This window comes from Ruditapes philippinarum, unplaced genomic scaffold, assembly GCF_026571515.1.
Source record: "Ruditapes philippinarum isolate M1 unplaced genomic scaffold, ASM2657151v2 ctg55_1_1_1_1, whole genome shotgun sequence".
NCBI lineage: Eukaryota > Metazoa > Mollusca > Bivalvia > Venerida > Veneridae > Ruditapes > Ruditapes philippinarum.
This window is the reverse complement of record NW_026859363.1, coordinates 66,767-80,795: the sequence shown is the minus strand read 5'-3', so window position 1 is coordinate 80,795 and position 14,029 is coordinate 66,767. Positions and strand designations below refer to the sequence as shown.

At 32.1% G+C, this 14,029-nt stretch overlaps 1 protein-coding gene across 1 annotated transcript; it reads left to right on the top strand.

Annotated features, from left to right (window-relative positions):
- The first annotated feature begins 228 nt into the window (after nt 1–228).
- LOC132756243 (sodium/potassium-transporting ATPase subunit beta-1-like) lies at nt 229–13,753 on the top strand. The gene is made up of 7 exons (XM_060747262.1): nt 229–384; nt 1,368–1,446; nt 7,891–8,001; nt 9,577–9,673; nt 11,299–11,392; nt 12,167–12,268; nt 12,765–13,753. The coding sequence occupies exons 1-7, from the start codon at nt 328–330 to the stop codon at nt 13,002–13,004; spliced, it is 780 nt and encodes a 259-aa protein (XP_060603245.1). The 5' UTR covers nt 229–327; the 3' UTR covers nt 13,005–13,753.
- The last annotated feature ends 276 nt before the right edge of the window (nt 13,754–14,029 follow it).

Sequence of the window (14,029 nt, the reverse complement as noted above, 5' to 3'; positions counted from 1 at the left end):
AAGTACAAATCAGAATGGGCCTCGCGGATTTTGTACCGAAGAGAAATGAGAATATATTTGACTGATCTATTCACGTTAAATGCAACAATTTTCAATGATTCCTATACATGTATGTGAAAACATATTTGATGAAACAAAATTATTAATTATGCTGCGATGGTATGTGTACAGAATGCATTATTTACTATTTAGATGTTTATGATACAGTTCGCTGATCTGCTTCAGGTTTTAAAATGTAGGTTAAACTCACTTGGTAGAACATTTACAGAAGTTGCTCTTTAACCTTTACACGCTCTCATTTGTGTGTATAACAAGTACTGTGTAAAAATGTTAGTCTTTCAATTTCTGAGCGTCTTATTGTTTTCAACATATGGATTGTGCCAGGTAACTTGAATTTATTATAATTTCAAATTTAATTGTAAGTGATATATTTTTTTCTGCTGTAGTAATTGGCCTTTTTCAGGTTATTAAAACCGCATTTGTGAGTTGATAAATTCACATTTTAACTAAGATCGTATGTGTAAGTTAATAAAAACGCATTTGTAACTGCAAATAAAATCGCATTTATAAGTTAATAATATCGCATTTGTAAGCTAATAAAATCGCATGTGTAAGTTAATAAAAATCGCACTTGTAAGTTACAATAGCATTTGTTTCTGTTAATAAAATCGCATTTGTAAGTGTATAAACTCTTATTTGTAACTATAAATAAAAAAGCATTTGTAAGTAAATAAAATAGCATTATACGTTTATAAAATCGCATTTGTAAGTTTATAAAAATCGCATTTGTAGGTTCGTAACTATTCTGTAATAATCCATCCTTTACAATAAATTGCTTTGTTTACTGAGCTATAATCAAATAAAATTTCTGAATGAATGTTGATTACGCTTTATATTTTATATTCAAGTTTCACTTATTGTTATTTTGATATATATAAATATAAAGGTTATATATGCACAATGTAATGTAATTTTTATTCGATATTCTCGCGACTTGTATATGTGTGTGTTCATTCGTGCCGTATTACAGAAATTAGCAACTTCCACGGGAATGATAGCGAACAGAGGATGTTTTTAATTTCTGTTGTTGTTGTTTTTCAGTGCAGTTTATAAGTTGTTAAATGTTACAAATGTTATAAATGACAAAATATATTATTACTGTAAATGTGTTATTCTTGATCATAATATATTCTGATGTGTAATGTAGTCAAAATATATTGACGTGCCAAAGCTTGATTCTGAGATATTTTCGCTCTGGGGCAGAATCTCGAGGCGAGATATTGCCCAGACACGAAAATAGCACAATATCTCGTCGCGCAGTACAAGTTGAACTAATGTGTAATGAAGTTCCTGTTATTTGTTTATAGACCTATGATGAACTTAAAACACATTTACCAGAGAGGCCACAGTTCAATGGCGCCATGGGGAGATATCTTAATTATCCCGGTAAGTCCCAAAATACTAAGCTATAAACATTTCTTATTACGTATCACGTGACTATAGCTTCATCAAAAAACCGAATGCAGTCCGGCAATCTTCGCCATATTCCGTAAATAATGTCGATATAGATAGATGAGTTATACCATATTGTATACTATACATGTATTCATCGTTAAACGATAGCAATTACATTTGCCAGAAAGATGTTGTTTTTTTTTTGTTTGGTTTTTTTAAACTATGAAATATTCAGTAACAATTATGACTTTTTATATATATTTAATTTTATTTTATTTAATCACATGCAAATGAAAAATAAGATACATGTATATACGATAGAAGTAAGCAAGCTTTAAATGAGCGACAAGAATAAGTACTTTGTTAACCAACGTTTGTCAAAAGGTCGTACTAAACAGCGACTGTTCTGCCTTAGGCTACATTGTATTGTATAAGTTCAAATTTTTGCACCTATTCGTTAAATTTATCATCTAAGATACCACAACATATAAACTTCGTGTATTAATATGTATATAATTTTATTTTGAAAACAAAAAGAGATGATTTATCATTTAAATGAATGTATAGCTGAGTCTATCATTTAAATGGTACATACGATTATCATTTTTTATACTTACATTTATCATTGCGATCATCATTTTAATGATTATTGAAGTTTTTTTACTTAACATTGTCAATCACAGTTTGAATTATATTAAACTAAAATACATTTACCATTTTGAACATACATGTAATTAACTGAAGAAATCACTGTTTAATATCAAAACACATTTTATAAAATTCATTCATCTTAAGTCCTTTGTACAATCATTATTCTATTTTTACAGTACTGTTATCATATTGTTAACATGATAATTACAGTTGTCTTGTATACATTTCATATGATAATTACAGGTGTTTTACTCTTACAAATACGTAGTGTTTTAAATCAATATACGTATTTGAAGTTCCAATGGTGACTTGCCTAGTATGGCTATGTCGTCAGCAAATAACAATAAAACGATAATAAAAAAGAACATATCATCATATGACAGTCCTGATTCGTGACCGGTTTTCAAATATAACTCTGAAACCTCTACAAAAAGAGAATACAATTGGCGAAATAACCTCCCGTTGACGTAATCAAATAGCATAATAAAAATAATCAGAATAAAACGAACAAAATTTGACACAAAATTTTAATTTTTGATACATGTCTCTTATAATACGCAGCAATTTACCTTTTATTCACAATTAATACATTTTCAACAGAATGCATTTTTGTTTTATATACTGTCTTAACTTTTCATCAAATCGATAAGAACAATATATAAACTTTTATTTTCATTTACAATTTTTTGAATTAATGACATAAGAACAAAAATTGCATCGATAGTAGAACGTTCTTTACGGAAACTAAATTATGCATCTGATATATATGATATTGTTACTTTCACTAAAGGAGTTTATCGTATGTAAGATTAGTTTTTAATTAGATAACATGGCAATTGCTGTAAATTAGTATAGTTATGAATAAGATATTATACATATACATATGTTTCAGTGTGTAATAATTAAAATAAATGTCCTGAGTAGATTGAAATTTTAGTTACATAAATAATAGCTGAATAAACAAATTTTGCTTACTTCACAATTACATTTATGTATGTACATTTTATTATTGATATGAAATTATTTTAATTAGGCCATTAGCAAATATATCTAGGTAAACATGTTTTTCTTAAGTTCATACTTAAAAAAGATGATGCTCAGTTTCAATTTGTTTCATATTGCATTTTGTACAGAGACGTTGGTTTCTTTCAATATTTTTATGTGTACCCTCTTCAATACGAGCTAATTTATGCTAAGAGCACACAAACCTTGATAGCATAATACGGTGTTTTAGACTATTAACACGTCTTTAATATTTCTATTTTATAAATTGATTTTTAAACAAATTATAACTTCATAAATTATTCGTAAAATCGAATTTACTTGCACGGTTGTAATATTATATATATCTCTGAACTATATGTAATAGTCGGTAAAATCAGACTATCATTTTTTTAATCTTTCTGTTACATTAAGCGCAATATTGAATCAAATAAAGTACAAACAGGGATTAGTGCTTTAAGTGCTTGATTTTTGGGCCTGATATTCCCATTAGACGTTTACGTAATACCAAAATAAGTGAATGACCTAACAATTCTAAGTAGCTTATAATGACAGTATACTTCTACATTTTTATTTCTTTTTTTTCAGATTTGAAAAACATAGCCATTGACCACAATACCCAACTCAGTACAATAAGTTTATTAAGGAGGCATTGCAATCCTTCCTTAGAATAAGAAAATAAAACTGTATCGTCCGCAAATAATAGTAAACATATTTGGGTATCATCTAATGAAAATGTATCAACATTATCTATTTGTAATTGTTCATACATATCACTAACAGAAAAAACGAAGATGATAGTGGTTCCCCTTGATTTGACCCATATTATTGTCAGAATTATCTGACAGGCTACCATTTGCTCTTTCACAAGACCTGTGACGAAGCTTGTAGAGCACTCTCTTTTCTTTTAGACAACATTTAGCTCATGTATGTAAGGTATGGTATTACCCTATTTAAACAGATCATATGAATTCCTATGGGTACTAATTGTGCACCCCTGGTCGCCGATTTGTTTTTGTATTGCTATGAAAGAGACTTTATATTTAGTCTCTCTGAAGGCAAACAACAAGATGTTAAAGTCGCATTTATTAGTACTTCCAGATACTTTAATGATATTTCTTATTTTGATAATCCTTATTTTGATCAAATGGTGTCTGACATTTATCCGCATGAACTACAACTTAATAAAACGAATTCTTGAAATTTTAATACATCATTTTTAGATCTTCATATTACTGTCAACAACAATTCTATTCACACGAACATTTATGATAAAAGAGATGACTTCGACTTTTGTATAGTTAATTATCCACATTTACATAGGAAGTATCCCATGCAACATCTTACGGGGTTTATGTTTCTCAGTTAATTAGATTCGCTAGAGCTTTTAGCAACGTATAGGATTTCAACGAGTGGAATATTTTATTACCAGCAAACTTGATGTAAAAAGTCTCCCCGTACATTTAATCAATGATGTTATATGTTTCGATCATTGAAGATCGTTCAGCACGACATTATTGTTGTGTATACATTTTATATTGTATTTTTAGTTTTTTGAGTTTGGCCTTTTCAATTTGGGTGGTTCCAGTATTCCTACTTGAATACTGTGTTATCACCCTTAGGATATGTTACCTGCCTTTTAAATTTGTCTTTTGACGTCTTATCTGTGATATTCAGGCTTCATAACCTCAGATCCCCTTTCAAAATTCCATTTTATTTAGTTCCGTCCATTGTTTTCTCGTTTAGGGCACACGCTTTCTTTTACTTGGGGACCATACGCCGCTTTTCGTGGTATGACACTCCTGTGTCACATTGAAGGTTCCATGATAACCGCCGTTTGAATACATCTGCAAATGTTTCTAAATTCTAAATTTGATAATGACCTTACTATTTTATGACATACAGCATAGTGTTCAACCCTTTTACAGTTGGACACGACGCTTTCCTTTTTTGATTACATCTGACGGACCAAGTGGGAGATTCTATGATGCATACTTAGTAAAGCCCTTTGGGACTGAATTGTCTTTATGTTTGTCTTCTGCCTTGCTTCGTCGGACCCTTGTAGGTGATTTTCTTGTTGCTCTGTCTTCTTTAAGACATTGAGTACTTATTTATGGTCATTGGGTTTACTTTTATATGTTTTTAGATGATCATTTCAGTGTCTTACTTATTTAACCTTTTGTAACCATGACAACTGTTAGAATTTCACTTGGCGGGGATTCATTTTATTTACACTGTCTCGTTTATAGGAACATGGTGGGGCTAAGAGCGAGGTTTGGTGCACCATTAACCGGTTTAAACTCCCTATCAGTCATTATTATGATGCTGACCGTTCCAAGGCGGCGCCCCTGTGTTCCTCCGATGAATGTCTATAATGTTTCATACTATTTTGGTGACACTTTTGCTTGTGTCCCTTGTTGTTTTCTCGTCTACGGTAAGTATTTTCCCCATTGCCTCTAGTTTTTATTTCTTTGATAACCCCCCCCCCCCTACCGTCGGTCTCCTGTCCCTTTCCCCTTTGTGGACCTTTGAATTCCTAATCAGTTATAAAGTATTTATCATTTAATGATTAACCTGTCCGTACTCTGTCTTTGCACTGTCCTGTTTTTGTTTGGGGTCGGCCTGGGCTCCTTGCCATTGGTTCTTGTTGCTGGGTCATAGGGGGGTTGCATTCATTGAACGCTGCCTTTCCTTGTTGATCTTTTTTATCATATCATATTCACACATTTATGCATACTACGTAACATTGTTACAGCTTTATATGATACACCAGGTTCAATCCATTTAAGCCATACTCCATTTCTGTATAATATATCTAAACATTTTCCGAAATCAATAAATGATGGAAATTCCTTTTGTTTTTCTTATTGATAATTGAACATAAAACAAAAAACGCAAACAGTACTCTTCTCTTAAGTCATGCTTGAATTCGTTCAATGTTTTATTTCTTCAGGCCTATTAATATAATCACATGTCTAACATTATTGAGAAAAGTTTAGAAAAAACATACTTGTAAGGATGAAACTCCTTTAATTGTTCACATCATTTAGATTACGCTTCTTGGGCACTGGTACAATTAAACCGCTACACCACGATTCAGGATATTCATTTGAATTAAAAATATGATTAAGCAATTTATATGATATTGGTGCTTAAATGGTTTTACATTCACTAAAAAATTACATATCTCTAGAATAAGTTTATCTACAGCACTTTTACGACTCTTGTGGAAGAAATAGCCTTCATAACATCATCGATCGTGAAATCCATATCAAGTAGTTCTTCAGCATTGTTCTTAAGTATATCATTGTTCTCTTAATGGTCCTCAATAAAATTATTTTTGAATGTCTCTTCGTTTGAAAACAAGTTTTTTTCAATGCTCAAAAAATTATCTGATGGTTATTAATTTTCGCTAGATTTCTTTCTTTATTTTTTTTTTAAATTTCCTTCCAAAACTTTGTGGCTGATTGCCAGCTGAAATTGAAATTTTCTTCCTTTGTTGACTTCAAACCACTTGCATCTCACCTCTGGGTTCGAATCCCGACAGGGACTTAGGATTCTTTCATGTGAGGAAGCTATCCAGCTAGCTTACGGAACGTCGGTGGTTCTACTCAGGTACCCGTTCGTGCGTGAAATAATGCACGGAAGGGCACCCGAGGTCTTCCTCCACCAGTAAAGCTGGAATGTCGCTATATGACCTATACTGTGTCGATGTGACGTAAAACCCAAAACAAACAAACAAAAATCCTCTAATTTAAATAACATTTAGTACGTGCTCGTCTCTTAGTATTCTATAAAGTCGTCTGTTGATAGGTATTTCTATAATTATTTTGAATCGTCCTGTTCGAAAAATCCTTTTTACTTACATTTTTAAATCAAAGCATTCTCATTGTCTTGATTAAACCGTGAATATTTTAAATTTTCTTTCTATTATTTGTATTTTTTTCTTATTTGTTTTTACTCTCCAAATATACTAAACTATTTCGCACTCAAAACATCTGATATTTTCTGTACACCTATGTCTTATTCAACATCAATTCTAATTACACTATTCACAATCATTTCAATGTTTGTATTTTCATTCTCAATCAATTATTTGTAATTATCTATATTATCTCTATCTACTTTGTTCCATTTTAATACATTAACACTATAATTGACCTTTGTATATATTTTCTATATACATGCAGAACTCAAGTCAAGCTCTACTGGTTTATGATGTGAACAAGTAAACCAATCATGTATTTCAAAATCATTTGTAAGAAGAAATAACACTCATTGCATTAGCACAAAATCTATAATGAATTAGACAGAAAGGTAAAATATTCTATTTTTACTTTTCATTAAGAAAATATATAATTGTTGAAAGTAAGAATAGTTTATCAAAAAGACCCAATTTTGGTTTTATTGTAAAAAAATTTATGGGTTTTAAATTTGGGTAAAAATGATTAAGTTGGGTAAGTTTTTTTTTATTGCCTAAAAATCATAGTTGTTTTTTACTATTGAAATGATGATAAAATATTCAGAGTTCTATGATAATTACAGTACAGTACATTACAAACAACAGCAAAAGCACAGAATTTGTCATTAACAATTTTCGAAACAAAATGTACATGTATATTTAATTAGGTATAACAGACAATAATATAATGTGTATTATTTATTATACATTATTTACAATTTTAACAATCTTCACTGACGTGAAGACTGTAGCAAAAACAAGTGCATGCACCCTTTTTTTGACAATTTTGTTAAAGTTATTATTTTGTGTCTTGTTTTTAGAACTAGTGTATGAACCGAAAGTTGAGGCAGTTGAAGAATTTATAAGAATTGTCAAAGGAAGACGTTCAACATACGACGTTTTCCAAGATCGAATCACTACCAAGTTAATGGGTAGGGGACTATTTACCATTTATAAAATAAAATTTAATATTTTAAAACCAAAATTCAAGGTGTATATTTTATTTTCACCTTTTTTCAATGGAAAGGGGGGGCCTTTTGGGGTTTTAAGTTTTTTAAAATTGAAGCCAGGGACGGAACCGGACTAGAAAGTGATTGATATCAGATCCAATAATTTGTTTAGCAATAGAGCTTAAATGGGGATGTTTGAAACATGGTCAGATATTTTTATATCATGAGCGTTCTGGTATCAGGAGGGTGTCGGTTCTGTCAAGATATCCAACCATGCCTGAAAGGTAACAAGACTACTTTTTTCTATTTTTTAGCTCACCTGTCACAAAGTGACAGGGTGAGCTTTTGTGATCACTTTTCGTCCGGCGTCCGTCCGGCGTCCGTCCGTTCGTCCGTCGTCCGTAAACTTTTACTTTAAATGACATCTCCTCATAAACCACTAGGGCAATTTCATCCAAACTTCACAGGAATATTCCTTTGATGGTCACCTTTGAAAATTGTTCAAAGAATTTAATTCCATGTAAAACTCTGGTTGCCATGGCAACCAAAAGAAAAAAATAAATATCTTCTTCTAAGAAACTAAAAGAGCTAAAGCTTAGATATTTGGATTGAAACATCTTCTAGTGAGCGTCTACCAAGTTTGTTCAAATAAAAGCCCTGGGGTCAAAATTAGCCCCGCCCCAGGGGTCATTGATTTTCCCTTTATGCATATAGTAAAAACTTAAAACTCTTCTTTTAAAGAACCGAGAGAGCTAGAGCTAAGATATTTAGCATGAAACATGTTCTAATGGATGTCTACCAAGTTTGTTCAAATATGAGCCCTGGGGTCAAAATTTGCCCCGCCCCGATGGTCATTGATTTTCCTTATATTTGTATAACAAAAACTTAAAAAAATCATCTTTGAAAAAAACAAAATAGCTAGAGTTTAGATATTAAGCACAAAGCATCTTCTAGTGAGTGTCTACAAAGTGTGTTCAAGTAAAAGCCTAAAGGTCAAAATTGGCCCCATCCCGGGGGACATTGATTTACCTTATATACATAGCAGAAACTTTAAAATCTTTTTTGAAAAAAAAAACCGAATAGCTAGAGTTTAGATATTAAGCATGAAACATTTTCTAGTAAGTGTCTACAAAGATTGTTCAAATAAAAGCCCTGTGGTCAAAACTGGCCCTGTCCCAGGTGTGTCATTGTTTTTATCTATATGTGTAAAGAAAAAACTTGAAAAAAATCTTCTTTTAAAAAACCAAACGAGCTAGACCTTAGACGTTTAGCATGAAACATCTTCTAATGGGTGTCTACCAAGTTTGTTCAAATAAAAGCCCTGGGGTCTAAACTTGCCCCGCTCCAGGGGCCTACAAACAGGTGAGCGACTTCAGGGCCATCAAGGCCCTCTTGTCTTTAAATAAAAGTGCATTACATGTACTCATTTTCCAAGTTCGATAATTCAAAATATCCTTACAATAAATTTATTTTTTGCTATAAATAACGTTTTAACAACTATATTTAACAAATTTTATTGCATTGGATATTATTGTACTTCGTTTTATCTTTAACTAGAATATGAGAATATGTTCAAAGGACATGATGAAAGAATGATTGATTGTGAATCTATCTCCGGATACCGGCCTCTCTCCGAATGGGATAAAAATTGCAGGTAATTTTATCTTTGATGTAAATAGTGCTTTACCGCTCCATATAAGAGTTTTTGAATATTGGATATAGTTTTCTCAAGTAATGAATAATTATATCAAATTCCACGTTTTTTTTCTTTCTTTCTGACTTTTAACTGTTACATCTTAAATATTTTCAAGAGAATAAATATATTCATGTAGACTATTAAAAAAAACAATGTATTGAAATCAAATGATTATTAACATACTTTTTAAAAAAAAGAACAAGCATGTTTTGTGACTGATTGACGAAAAGCATGTCATAAAAATGTTTGTGATGTTGAATTTTATATTTAAGTCACAGCATTGATGGCTACTGATTTATGTTTACGGACTGACCGGTACCTCCGTTCCATACTTTATGGCATGTTTTATAATACTTTAGATATACATTTACGGAGAAACGAAACATAAAAAAGCAATCAACTGTTAGCAATTTTCCTTTAACAGATTTCACGGTATGAGTGAGAGTTTTATAAATTCTTGTCGAGGGTTTCGAACCGCCTTTTATACAAAAGGAGTTGAAAGTCATCAGGCGTATCAGGCGGTCATTATCTTGTCTTCTCTCGGACAGAGGACGTTGTTCTGAATATGGTCCATTTAAGTAGGATTTGATCTTAAGATCACCTAAAATCATCAAATAGATAGTGTATGGCTTTTTCTGTCGGATAAAAATGTAAAGCGAATTTTGTTTTAATTAATTTCTTTAGCCCAATATCGTGATCATTTTTTTTATCAATATAACCGATTTGAATAATATATATGTTCCTCTTAATGGAGAAACAGGTCTTGCGCAATAATACAGAATTTGGTCTCGTGTTCAGTAAGATTTAAGGATCAAGATAAAGATCAGGATCAAAGTTAAAAACTAAAATAATGTCCATTGTTTATGTTCATTGAACTAATATTAAATATTAACTTAATTGAATTGAACTAAAAATAGCGTGAGGTTCGTGAAATTTTAGAATGCATGTTGTTAATTAACAAGATGTCATTAGTTGCTCCAAATATTTATCCTGATACTAAAATTGATTTCTGTTTTGGTCTGATATTTTTCCTATTTGTTCTGTTATTTGTTGATATCATCCCGAAATATGCTTGTGCAAAGCAACAATTTGTTTTCATCTTGTTTATGTACCATTTGCTTTTTAAAAAATCCGATCAATTTAAGTTTTTTTAAACATTGAGAGTAACGTAATTTAACCCGATCCTGATCTGTTAGTTAACACGTGACAGGAGGTTCTTTCCATAATGAAATAAATTGGTTAACCTTATCAATTGAAAGGGGTATACGCCGCTTTTCATGGAATGGCACGGAAGTGTCACATTGAAGGTTCCATGATAACCGCCGTATGAACACATCTGCGGATGTTTCCAAATTCAAAATTTTACCATTTCATGTTTAAATGTTGAATTCTGCTTAAGCCGGTGCTAGGGGGCGTGGACGGTAGTTTGCACTTTCCAGTACCGTCCATGAACAGGCTCAATCAATCCGAGCCTGCAACATTTCAATTTTGCCGTGTTGGGCATTCTTTAGTGAATCTGTTTTTATCTATTTTTTCAATTACCACGCCATTATGAAGGATTTTGATGTATTGTATTAATGCAGATTTGATCTGATGGCACTAGGACCTGATTGTGTCAAGCAGACATTCTATGGATTCGACGATGGTCAGCCCTGTATTTTGTTGTCTTTAGATCGCGTAAGTACACAGGAAGTCGTGAGAAAAAACTTTGGTAAAAAAATCGTTCAATTAGGCATATCTTATTGATTTTACAAATATCGTCATCATGAACAGACAAAATGCACGAACATGTTACTAGTATATTTGTTTCCCAGTCACATTGGGAATGTTAGCGGATTACTTGAATGTCTGCCTCTCGGCGTCCATGACCGTGCGGTTAAGGTCGTTGACCTCAAACCACTTGACCCTCACAACAGCGTGCTCGAATCCCGGCAGGTACTTTGGATTTTATTTCATTGTAGGAAGCTATCTAGCTAACTGTCTAGCTTAGGTCCTTTGGAACGTTTGATTCTACTTAAGTGCCCGTTCGTACCTGAAATAATGCGTAAGGAATACCTGAGGTCTTTTGTAACATCTAAAGCTGGACAACTGCCATATTTACTTCTGTATTATACTATTGTATTGGTGCGATCTAACCCCTACTCCTTGAAAGTGTCAGTGAAGATTTTTATTTTTTGAGTTGACATATTTGTAGATGAAGGTTTCATTTAACGTTTACATTTACATATATCTCATATTAGCACTTATACCTAGATAAAGTTGGTATTAAATAAAACAAAAATGATAATTCATTCTGTTTGAACAACCTGTATGATAAGCTGACACGATTATGATATTCCATGCGGTATCAATGTATTGTTAAAGTAGCTAATTTCAAACAATTTAAAGCTTTGAAGGTGTTTTTTTTCCATTGCTTACTTGATTGAAAACCCTGTCTTTTTTAATTTCCAGATACTCAATTGGTTACCAGAACCATACACGAATGAAACGGTTCCGGATAAAATACGCAATAGCTGGGCAGAGTTCGCGATCACGGTACATTGCGAAGGGGAGGTAATCATTATTTTTAGTACAATAGTCTATTGAACAAAATATATTCCTGCATGCTATTTACATTATATATATGTGAGGACTTGAGTGACATCTCATTCGTTATCGCATGGTTGATTTGTATGTAAATTACAAATATAATAGGACTAAAATAATAAATGAACTTTGTCCATGTTAACAATATCCTTAGTTAAACGATTATTGACCATGATTACCTCATTGATCATCTACAGAAATAAATGATCAATATACTACACAATTCCTTCAGTTATTGTTTTATGGTTTTCTTCTTTCGTTTACTCATCAATAAAATATATTTCTTAGCATTTTCATTTTTACGTTACATGGAAAAAGAGCTTGTGTCGTTGATTTAGATTTGTTTTTTTATATGACGTTTCAAATAGGAACCTATGGAAAAACATAGACGTATGATTCTTTTTTTGTATTCAGTTAATTCAGTAATGTATGTATGACCTTATTTTTTATATTTTTTTAACAGGACCCAGTTACAAAAGACAATCTTGGTGATATACTTTACTATCCACCGCAGGGATTTCCGTTTAGGTATTTTCCAAATACTGGAAAAGAAGGATGGAAGAACCCATTAGTATTTGTGCAATTAGCAGATTTTTCACCTGCTATTGCCTTAAGAGTCACGTGCTCAGCTTATGCTAAGAATATCAAACACGATGACATGTTTCAAACTGGAAAGGTATCGTTCATTATCATGGTCGATTAAAGAGGTTTAACCTTCTTCTATATCTAACGCAAGCATTTCAGTCAGTTACCGGTATATGAATATCCGATATGTCATCATTTCTTCGCTTCGGCGCATTTTTCTGTCTTGTCGTTACGTTATCGTCACGTCGCTGCAGGTCATCGTTTAATCATATCCTTGCACTGTCGTGTTGTCACTTCGGCGTTGTGCCTCGTCGTCGCTTATGCGAATTGTAACTTAACTTCTTCGCATCTTCTGGTCATGCTCTTATTTTGTGGTTATGTCGCTCCGGAATATCTCTTCGTCACCTTGGCGTTGCGTATTATCGTCTAGTCGTATCTTCTTATTGAAACGTGTACTGTTCTAGATGTCAAGAACATGTATATTGATCTTAGTATGTATACGTAGGCACATGAGGTGAGTGCACAAAAAGGCAATGATACAATGAGACTATATCGAAGCGAGGAGACGATAACATTGAGCGTCCGTTCTTTAGCTCATCGTTGATCTGCGTTAATAGCAGAGGTTGGTGATGCTAAAAAATGATGATCAAAACACCGTACATTTAGTACATTGAAGTGAATTTCAGTTGTTGTTTCTTTTACATGTTCTTATGCAGAATCTATGGCTTTTTAACAGTATTGACAATTCAGGGTAAATCGGTGTATTAAATGATACATTACGATATGGCTTTATGAAAATTAATGGCACTTGTCATCTTATATTATATGTTTTAGAATTTGTTGTACATGAATAAAAAGTAACTGGCATATGTCTTAGCTGTTTTATATTTTGACTAGCGTTTGTTTGAAGTAACTTGAAGAATTATATAATTGTAAAATAATTTCTAATAATGCACTGTCTTGCAAATCGCCACCATTCTTTTTATGTCTGTAGAAAAAATTGCGTATCAACAATCCAAAATTTGACAATTAATGGAAACAACACAGTTATTTAAAAGAATTATTCTCGAATATTGAATATCTTTAAAAGATATAAACTTCGCCGTGTTTAACCTAGTTTGAATTCCGCCTTATTTCTATATG